This window comes from Sceloporus occidentalis, unplaced genomic scaffold (genome assembly GCF_023333645.1).
Source record: "Sceloporus occidentalis isolate IW3139 unplaced genomic scaffold, rSceOcc1.0.p SCAF_36, whole genome shotgun sequence".
NCBI lineage: Eukaryota > Metazoa > Chordata > Lepidosauria > Squamata > Phrynosomatidae > Sceloporus > Sceloporus occidentalis.
The window spans coordinates 1345197-1356411 of record NW_028317016.1 but is presented as its reverse complement, the minus strand read 5'-3'; the positions used below and the strand labels follow the sequence as shown (position 1 = coordinate 1356411).

The 11215-nt window shown below is 41.7% G+C and overlaps 1 protein-coding gene across 1 annotated transcript; it reads right to left on the bottom strand.

The window, feature by feature from the left end:
* Positions 1–281: 281 nt before the first annotated feature.
* LOC149297851 (leukotriene C4 synthase-like) lies at positions 282–10923 on the bottom strand. The gene is made up of 5 exons (XM_089488130.1): positions 10866–10923; positions 9787–9886; positions 8889–8959; positions 7097–7178; positions 282–393 (listed from the first exon to the last, which is right to left on the bottom strand). Exons 1-5 carry the CDS (start codon positions 10921–10923, stop codon positions 282–284), a joined length of 423 nt encoding a protein of 140 aa, XP_089344256.1.
* Between the last annotated feature and the right edge of the window lie 292 nt (positions 10924–11215).

Below are 11215 nucleotides of genomic sequence, written 5' to 3'. Positions count from 1 at the left end.
CTTAAAACTCCCCTCTCTGATTTAACTATGCATTATGCATGGCCAGCCGTTCTTACAGAGGCAGCTCTCTGGGCTCCTTCATAATGGATAATGATATCAGCCAGCTGAAATCTTCAGCTCTCTGGCAAACTCCCTCTTTGGTGAATACAGCCCATTGGAAGCACCTGCTCTTATCCCACCTGTGCCTGATAGTGGCATCTTGCAGATAATAATAGAAGTTCAAGAAAATCAAGTAATTGTCTGATCCTGTCTAGTTGCCATCCAACATAGAAAGCAAGGAATCACAGTAGCTCCAAACCCAGGTAATGGGCAAACAGCACTTTCAGGATTCCTAGTGCAGACAACCCAACCAGGACCCAAAGGGCTGCAGCATTGAGATACATCGGACTCAGCCTAATGGAGGAAAAAAAAGAAATGTGTCTACAAAGAATGCAATAAAAATAATGGTGATAAAGGTTGTTATAGCTGCTAATAAAGTGAATTTCCAACAGTATGTATGGGAGCAATGGTTCAATGCAACCCTGCAAAATGGCACCATGATATAAGGGATCCTCCTATATGAAGACCCTTCAAGAGCAGGACATTGCAGCACACGACCCAGCTTCCAGCCTACAACCTTTGAGATATAGGGGACCGTCTAAGATCAAGACCCTCCAAGAGCACTGTGAAGCGTCATGCTGCTTTTGGAGGATGTTGATATTGGATGGCCTCTTATATCATGGTGCCACAAGTGTTGAGGTCTGGAAGCCAGATCACAAAGGTACATTTAAGCAAGGAAAAGACTCCAATACATACCAACACCAGGCACCGAAAAAACCCAGTGCTCTACGTGGTGTTATTCATGTATGAGTCTGATTTATATGATCCTACAATACAGTTGGTGCACTAAAGATATTGCCTATAAATATTTCTCTGCTTTTTATTCCTGGGGACCAAATTATGTTATGAATTAAATGGATAATATAAGAAGAGGAGAGGAACGTGAATAAACAAAATATTCTTCTTATTATGTAAATATCTTTTTAAATTGTTTTGCGCTGCACTTTTTGTTTTCGTTTTTTGCTCTACCTTGTATTCCTTGTTTGGTGCAAGATTTAAGGAATGTTTTTATCACTGTAGCAACCAATTAAAATTTTCCTGGTGACTGGATGATTTCATTGGTTGCTATGGTGATATGCTCCATCTCAAAGTTTGCACCAGAATCATAACCCCTGTAATTTGTTTTCATTTCAGATTTGCCTTCACAGAATAATATAATCAGTCCTTTAGTTTGTTTGCTGGAACCATCATTTGTTGATATATTAAAACATTAGACACTAAAACCCTGCTTTTAAGCAAAATGCATGAACTACAATCCATTATAATTTTATGAGATTCGAAAATCAGATTTATATCTCATTGTCCTCCTTTTTCTGCCTGCTTCTATTAAACTACACTTCCTCTTGCCTCCCAACTGTCCCACTTTGCGTGTGACAGTCCTGATTTTGCCACTCTCGCTGTCCCACTGAGTGCTTTTCTAGACAAAGGTAGAGCTCTGCGTGCTTTGGATTCAGGACTACAATCCTGTGGCCCTGTTTACATTCTCTGGGAGAGTCTTATTTACTAAACCCCATAAAAGATCATGCATGCATCAATCTACATTTGGAATTACAAAGAAATAAAAATGGGAACTGGGGAACAGCTCAATATGTTGCCCCAACAAACTCTTTAATGTTAGATCAATATTGTATGTGGTTCCCAAGTCACAGCTTCATCCTGGGGAAAAGAAATAGGAAGGAATCGGGAAACTGTCTCAGCCGGTGTCTTGAAAAACATAAACTGGCACTAAAGAATGGAATGTTTTTCCTCACCGGCTGCAGCTCTTCACAGCTAGACCAAAGGAAAATCAACCACAAAAACAACAATGTTCCAAAGAGTGAGCTGGGAATGTTGTGACAAGAATCACAGGTGTCATCTTGGGTCTTTGTTATTAATGGGTCTTGCATATATTAGCAGCCATGTTGGCATAAGGATACCTGCTAACAAAGATTGTGTGCAGGAGTTACGGTGCTGTAGCGGAGTTGGACAGAGCCTGGTGCAGGGCGACAGCACTCTCCTGGTGGGCTTCTAGGGTTGTGCATCCACATACCAGCGCCCTGACATAGCAGCGGATGATGACAGAACAGAGCAGGACTTGGAGATATCCTGCAGGCACCCTGGAGCAGGCATGAAACATAGCACTGGAATCATGTGCAGGATGCTGCAGGCTAGAAGTATGGAAAGCTAAGCAGAGTACATGAGAAACATAGAAAGCAAGGAGGAAGGGACAGGGAGAGCAAGCAAGAAACATAACCAGACAAGATATACATAATACAGAGTACAACAGGGAACAAGACACGACACCCCTCTACCGGGGATTCAGGACAGGACACCCCTCTACCGGGGATTCAGGACAGGACACCCCTCTACCGGGGATTCATGACAGGACACCCCTCTACCGGGGATACAGGACAGGACACCCCACAGGTTACATCACAGACTGACACACATAAATACAGGAACTAGCCTAGGACTATATGATAACTATTGGAGATTCTGTTACATCTTATGGCCATAGTATGCTTAGCCCACCACTAAGCCAAAGTACTCCAATGACGGTGGGTCCTAATGCTAAACCCTGCTTACAAAGCTACTAAACAAACCAAACATGAAATCCAAACACTTATCAGAGAGACATACCTGTAGACTGCAGACTGAGACAAACAGAACACACAGGTGGGGCACATCTTATAAAGGAAACAGACCTGAAGCAAAGAGCAAGACTGGAATCAAGGAATCAGAGGTTCAGAACAGAACATACAGAAATCCAGAAATGGACCACAGCAAGACAGGGAAACAAAAGACATGCAGCTCTGCAGCCTGGGTAGAGCGTGACAGTGAAGCCCTACTCCCTTTGATCTCTGGGTCAGCATCCATGTGTAATTATGTGTGTGATTATGGAAGTGTACTTGTGTGTGTGTGCATAAATGTATACCATATTTTCCGGCGTATAAGATGACTTTTTAACCCGTGAAAATCTTCTCAAAAGTCGGGGGTCCTCTTATACGGCGAGTACTGAAACTTACAGAGCCGGAGATTCCCCACGAAGCCACGTATCTCTAGGGGAGGGGCGAGCGGAGAAGCCGCCTCCCCTGGGCCGGTCTTCAGGGCTGCGCAGAGGTAGGTGCAAGATCGTGATCTCCCCAACTAGCCCTGATCAGCGGGCGCCCGATGAGCAGGGCTGGTTGGGGAGATCACAACCTCTCTCTAACTAGCCCAACATTAGGGAGTTCGAGGTCTGGCACTTCAGACCTCGGCTTCCGTGCTCCCTAATCACTACACGCCGGCTATTGATGCCGAGCGCGGGGATGACGTCATATCCCGGCGCTCGGCATCAATTGCCGGCGCATAGTGATGAGGGAGCAGTAAAGCAGAGGTCTGAAATGGAAGATAGAAGATGAGAAAGGTAAGAGATGGGGAGAAAGGGGTGTAAGTGCAGTGTATGTGTATATATGTTGGTGTGAGATGGTCAGTGTATGTGTATGGTCAGGTGTATGTAGTTATTTGTGTATATATATATATATATATGTGTGCCTGTACACACACACATATATATATATATATATATATATATATATGTGTGTGTGTGTAAAGGCAGGGGTGTGTGGTGAAGGCAGTGTATAAATGTGTATGTATGGACAGGCATTTGTTAGTATGTGTAGATATATACATATATATATATATATATATATATATATGTGTGTGTGTGTGTAAGGGCAGTGTATGTATGTATATGTCTGTGTATGGGCAGTGTATGTGTATATGTGTGTTTGTAAGCTGGTGTGTACATGTATATGTGTATAAAGGAAGGGTTGTGTGAGGGCAGTGTATGTCTATACATGTGTGTGTGGACAGGCATATGTTAGGGAGAGCTGACTCACCCAATCCAAGCAGGCTTTGTATACAACAACCAGCCAATCACCGGTAAGATACATCGCTTGCCGTGATTGGCTGGTTGTTGTATACTGGGTAGAAGGGTCGTCTTATACGGCGAGTATAGCCCAAACTCTATATTTTAACTGAAAAAGTTGGGGGTCTTATACGCCAGAAAACGCGGTAATTGTGTGTGTGAGCATAGATGTATAATTGTGTGTGAGCATGGATGTGTAAGTGTTTGTGTGTAAGCATACATGTGTAGGTGGGGTGTGATGAAGTGTGTGTTAGAATGAATATTTATGTGTGTGTTAGTGAGTATAAGTAAGTGTGTGTAATTTGTGTAAGTGTGTTTACATATGTGTGCCAAAGTGTATGTTGTTGAGACAAGTTGTTTGGGGGTAATGATGGCACAGACAAGCTGTTTGAGGGCAAAGATGGCACAGCCCAGCTGTTTGGGACAAAGATGACACAGACTAGCTGTTTGGGGGCACAGATAAGCTGTTTGGGGGCAAATATGGCACAAACAGGCTGTTTGGAGGTTAGAATGGCACTGATAAGCTGTTTGGGGGAAGGCACTCACAAGCTGTTTGGGGGCAAAGGTGGCTCTCACAGGCTGTTTAGGGCAAAGGTGGCACTGTGGGACATGTTGCTTGGTGAGGTTGGGGGGCCCAGGGGTATTTTTTACACCCATGGTCATTGTTTGCAGGTGAATTGTGATCCTTAAATTCTCTAAGTCCAACCCCAGCAAGCTTCTGCTGCAGGAACAGCTTGGCTGGCCCTGTATAATGTATAGTTAAATCGGTGACAATCCTTACAAGTTGCATTATGCATTTTATAGGGAAAACTTAGTGCTTTTGGAGCAGAAATTTGCTAGTCATGTTCACTAGCCTTAGGGTGACCACATGTTCCAGATTGCCCAGGGCAGTACCTCAATAAATCCCGGGTCCCGGGCAATGCATTATCCCGGAATGAGAAGTCTAAGGGTAAGGAGGTCTCAGCCAATCAGGAGAGACTTATCAAATCCACCTAGATTGTAAATTCCTGCAGGAACGGGGCCCTTCAGAGTTCAGAAGCATCTCCTGAGTCCTTCCTTCACACCAAGCTCAGTGTAATCTGCAGCCAGCACCAAGTATGTGTGTTTGACTGTGTGTATATGACTGTGTTTGTGTGTCTCTGTTTGTGTGACGTGTGTGTGATGCGTGGTAATAGAGGAGTTCATTATCTGAATCTGCTCATGCCTGGTAAAAGAGGGGTTAACAATCTGAATCTACTCATGTCTGTAATGATTGTATGTATATTTTTAAATCTGAGATCACCATGGTTTCCAAACAAAATAACTAATATATAATAGTATATGTGAATCATTGTGTATGTGAGATATACAGTATATATAATATAAAATGTATTTTGTGTGTATGTGACAGTGTGTGTATATGTGAATCTTTGTATGTATATATATATATATACAGTTAAAGAAAACTGTGTATGTATATATACAGTTAAAGAAAAAATTATTTGATCCCCTGCTGATTTTTGTACATTTGTCTACTGGCAAAGACATGATCAGTCTATAATTGTAATGTTAAATTTACTTGAACTGTGAGAGACAGAATAACAACAAAAAAAATCCAGAATAACGCATTTCAAATAAATTATAAATTGATTTGCATTTTACTCAGTCAAATAAGTATTTGAACCCTTTGAAAAACTTGACTTGGTACTTGGTGGCAAAAACCTGTATATATATGATATAAAATGCATTTTTTGTGTATGTGACGGTGTGCATATGTAAATCAGTGTATATAATATACTCCTGTGTGTGTAATCTCATCCGCTTCATAGTGTGTCCCTGAATGGCAGAAATAAAATGTGGTCACCCTAACTAGCCTCTCCTAGCAACTCTCCCTTTAGTAAATAAACCCTTCTGTGTTTGGCCAGGAAGCAACAGGTTTCGCAGCTAACAACTTCTGGAATTATGCTTTATACTTTGAGTGGAGTCGGGTTCATCCCATTCTGTGATTATTTGTGATGTAAAAGTCCCGTCCCCCAGACCTAGGTCTGCGCGTTCTTTGCCCTGGTACATATAAAAGGTTTTGCCTCTGCCAACCCTTTCTGAGCTGCCCACTAACTGCCCTCACCTGCACTTATTCAGACACTGGATGGCTGTTTAATAAACGGGTGTTAGGACCAGACCACTTGGCCTGTACCCAAAACTATGTCAAAAGGAAATCTTTTTTAGGAAAAAATCTCCAATGGGAAGAAAATGATTCACATTCTGCAAAATCTGCGGCTGTCATACAAAAGCACCTGCAAAGTTTAGACTGCTTGAATCCAAATCATTTTGACTTTGTTCGTAAACTACTCTTTTTCTATCTCCCAAAATCTCCCACTCCTTTCCTTCCTCCCTACGGCTTCCTCAATAACAAGCAGACTTGCAATGCCTTAAGCAAATTCAGCTATTTTCTTCACATCAGTCAAATAGAAATTGCACTGCCAGACAGAAATCTAGTTTAAAGTACCCATAGTTTGAACAGTTTGGCAATTTGAATTGTTAAAAGTTTTGAATTTGAAAAGTTCAGATCAGATAAAAATGTTTTTTTTAAAGTATTCTGTAGTGTTAATATGTAGCTAAAGGGGTAGGGCTGGGTAAGGGGTGCTATTGCCCCCTGGGCTACTTTAAATCTATAATTTTGGGCCACCACCAGAAACATTATTATGAAGTTTAGTTCCATATGTAGTTGCCGTAGGGTCTAACATAATAAGAATATAAGTTAGGATTTAAACCCACACTGGATGCTTACTGAGCTGATTTAATTGGCGTTCCCTTCTGCATTTGTGAGGATTCTGTGCTTTGTATTTATATTTAATCATTAAAAATATTTAAAATCGTCAATCAACAATAATTGAGCAACGGGGAAAGTATACCTTAATGGGGGTGAGTCTGACATCAGGAAGTTAAACTGGCTGCTCCCATTGTATACACATGCAATCCCTTACATGTATTGTATTTTTGTGGATGTACCAGTACTTCTGTAGGAGCTTTAAGGGGTTAATCACTGTTACGTAGATTAGTTTAGTATATAAAACTGTACAATTTGAAAATGGGAAGACCAAAAATACGACCTGCTCCTTTGCCCACTACCTTTGCTGCGGTGAGGAGCTGTAACCTTGAAAATACAGGTAACGAGCGAAGAGGTATAGGAGTCCACCTGCTGCAGCCGTGCCTAAAAAATAGCATTTTGAAGAGCAAGATAAGTAAAAAGAACCTCATAACATTGCTTGCTTCTGTCATTTATCTAACATTTACCTCTAAAAGATGACACGGTGGATGTATTGAAATTACACATATAACATGTTTTGTCTAGATACGTTCTGATCAATCCAACCTTTAGCCCCGTACAATGTATGGTACAATTGGTGAGATGACTTTCATGAAATCGAATTGGTTTAACTGTATGTAACGGGTTCACCAAGAGAGCTGTAGTCACTCCCAGAGATCCCCCACATGTATCCTCCTGTTGTCCCCGAAATCACTTCCAGCACCAGTCAGCATGCGCACCTTGGAACCCTGCTATGTGTACCCAATAAGTAGACACAACTACCTTGATTTGAGTACAGCAGAAACAGCCAGGTTTTAAACAGAACAAAAGGGCTCAATCACATCAGTACATAATTGGATTACATCACACAAGATTAAGGTTTAACAGAACAACCATAAAATCAACTAACTTAAGGTACAGGGAAACAATGACTATGGATGGGGCCTCCTATGGTGTGAGCAGATAGTCTTTGTACATTTGAACCTGCATTTTTACAAGTGACCCCCCCCCTCACACTTCCCCCCAGGAAGAACCATGGCCCAAATGCCCAGACTGAATGTGGACAAGTGTCCACTAGACTGCAACTCTCAGGAAGGGGATATGTCTGGCCCAGCGATGTAGTTCTGTTACACTGTACATTATGCAGGAATGGCTCAGCCACAAAGTGGCATCTTCTCACCTAGACCTATTAGGGTAGCAGTTCCAGGGAAGCGGCAACCTCTGCTGAATAATCGGGAGCAAATAGGGTTCCTGCTGCGCCACTGCTAGGCGGGACAATTTGGAAGAACTTGTATTGAGGTAAAACAGGAACTGACTTTATTGGGAACAGCACAGATATTTATACACAACATAATTGGATCAGGAGTAAAATCTCAGCCTGGCACCTCCATACAGTTCTATGGCCAGCAATGCCACTATTTTCGGGGTGATCCCAAAGGAGGGGCTACAATCTCGGGGTACCAGTGGAGAGCTCAGGGTCCGAGGATGTTACGTTCCAAAAAGCATCTTGATCCAACGTCGGAACCTTGAGCACCAGCGTTGAAAACGTTCCCGGGACTAGTCCACCCAGTAGCCTGGCCAGAGTTCCATAGCCACGACTGGGTAAACCCCGGGCCTACATGTAATAAAACCAGGGTTCCCAAATGAGCTCCCTCTCTGTAACCACCTCCGAGTGTTGCCCACCACGAGCATAGTGTAACCCCAAAAGATCGAAGTGGGGTCCGTAGCGACGCAGTTCCATTTGTCGGTGGGCATTGCTGCGATCGCGGTGAAGTGCATGGAGAGTTTCTGGCCACATAGAGCCCCCATAGCCTGCTAGTTCATGGGAGTCTGGTTAGGGCAGACCAGATGGGGTTTTCCAGACATAAGAAGGGACTGAGCAGGCCAGCAAGAAGTCTCTCCAGGGATCCATCAGTGCCCCCCTCCCAAACTCAAATCTGCCCCATGTGTCCTCAGCCTCAGCGGTTACCGTGACACTGATTGTGTTATATTCCATTTTATTAAAGTAAAAATGTGTAAACTGAAAATATACAATGCTGATACAGGCAGGAAGTGATACTGATACAAAATAAGTACTTTACCATTAGAAATTAATAAATATTGCTCTGTTCTCACCTTGGTGGACGAAGATCCCAGCCAGCCAGAGAACAGCCAGGAACATTGGGAAATACTCAGAACAGTTTATCCTGGAATAAGCAGGTGGAAAGAGTCAGTCGGAGGCAGGGCTGCTTTATTTATTAGGAAGGGCTTGGCTACCAGGGAGCATAGTCTACATCCTAAGGCCAATGAAAGGGTCAGCCAACTAATGTAGGGATTTTTACATTCTCTGCACTTGCACATAGAATGTGTCTGCATGGTAGGAGAGGAGTCTGGTACTGTGTCCAGGGACCTTTAGCAAAAGTACTAAACATGCTCCTCTCCTGCTCATTTCATGATACTAAGTGCCACATAGATTTACTTTGTCTGTTTTAGGAGGCATGTTGGGGGTGAGGTTGTTGTATTGCCGTGCTGGGTGCTGACTATATCTGGTGTGTGGATATGATGGGCAGCTGCTTTGTCAAAAAAATCTTTTCTTGCGTCACCAGCTGACTGGGCAGATGACCTTCTTGTTTTTGACAGCCATAAAGTTAATCCATACAAAGCCTTTATAGTCAATTTTGTTCCTGGCATATGCACCACTAATATTCACAACTGCTGTTCAATGTCTTACAGCTAATCTATATTATGCTTATAGGCTGCCTTAAAAAAACCTTAGCGTGGCAGAACATCAAGTTAAAATTATATCAACATTTGCTCTGCAAAAGAGGTTTACCATTAATGATCAAACTCACAAGTTCACATATGGAGCATATTATGGAACAAATAGTGGGCTCTCGAGCCAGCACTAGTTTGTTGCCAAAAGCGTATAATTGTTCTAGAACTCTACCTACATGGAACATAGACCTGTTGGGTAAAAGGGTTTCTTGTTGAACCCTGGGCAGATGAACTTAACCCAGACAAGGTCACTACTTACTGAGCTCTGAATATTCTCTCAAATTCTGGAGGTCCGGATGTTTTTGGAGGGGAAACATTGTACTTTCGTCTGGCAGCAATTACTTTTAATGCGAAATAGGCTGAAAAAGTAAAAAAAAGACAAATATGAAGCATGTTACATAGGACAATAAATTTAAGAAGATTGATCAAAGGGCTGTCTTCAGGTCTCCAAAACCAGGCTGAGCACTACAAGGATGTCCCCAACCATCTTCTGTATTGTCCCCTGTATGGTGAGCTCTGGACAAGCCCTTCTTTATTTATTTTGTGTGACATTGGTTGTGGGTTTTACCATTAACAGCTAAAAAGAGAGAGAAAGGAGATAATAAAAACGGAAGAGAGAAAGAAAAGGAAAGATAAAAGAAAAAAAGCAGGGTCAGGTGAGAAAAGAGAGAAGGTAGAGAAGAAAAATGATGGAAAGGAAAGGTGAGAAAAGAGAAAGAGGGAAAGAAAGAAAAACAAAAGGAGAGGAGATAAAGAATAACATTTGGACACCTCAGCAGCAGCTTTAACAAAATAGAAACAAAATATTTTATTAAATTAGTTTATTAAATCTTACATTCTTAATTCAATACAGAATCTGGACTGACAAAATTATAAGTTATCTCCACAGAGCACAAATCTATAGCACATGGAAACCTTAATACTGTAGCTGAACCTTTCTCCCACAAGCATACAAATTATATCAATTCTCTTTTCCAGTACATAAAGAGATAGATCCCCGACCAAGGAATTATTATAGCTCACTAGTGCTTCTCTATCATCATATTTAAAACATGCTGTTTAAATACATGCTTAACTTCTCTCACTATAAATAAATAAATACAATAAATAATAAATATATTACTCTTGGGTACTATTTTTAGCTACTTTAGTCTATCATATACTGCCCCACTTTTGTCCCCCCCTCAAACTATATATTTGGACATTAAGTAGTCTTTTCTGAATCTTAGATTTTCTACCATTAAGCATTCATGCAACACCCTTTACAGTCGCCGGTTGTTTAGACAAAGGATTTTATATACACGCCATTGCATTCAGTATACTTGCATGATTCTATACCTTGTTCAAGTACTCCAAGTAGTGTAACCGCACCCAGAAGAACAATATGGTGTAACATGCTGTGACAAAGAGGTGATGCGAACAAAGTCCCCTTGATGTTGTCTTCCTTGCAGAAGTCCCCACGCAAACTTTGGTTAAAGTCAATCATAAAATATGAAAAACATGTTAACTAGCATCCAAGCTCAAGATGTTTTAAAGGTATGATCTGTTCTCTGAACTTAAATTCATATGACAACTGTGTTGGTATTCCTACCCATTTCAATGGTAGTGTTTTGCTGCCAACAGCTGAACTTGGATGGGTGTTGTAGAGCATTTTCACAAGTGATTTCTTATGTTTCAACATTTTTTAT

Coding starts and splice junctions, on each gene's coding strand:
- LOC149297851 (XM_089488130.1), bottom strand. CDS start 10,923: ATGTTACACCATATTGTTCTTCTGGGTGCGGTTACACTACTTGGAGTA. Junction 7,179..8,888: donor TGGGATCTTCGTCCACCAAG/GTGAGAACAGAG, acceptor GCTATTTTTTAG/GCACGGCTGCAGCAGGTGGA. Junction 394..7,096: donor AGCTCCTCACCGCAGCAAAG/GTAGTGGGCAAA, acceptor TTCCTCCATTAG/GCTGAGTCCGATGTATCTCA.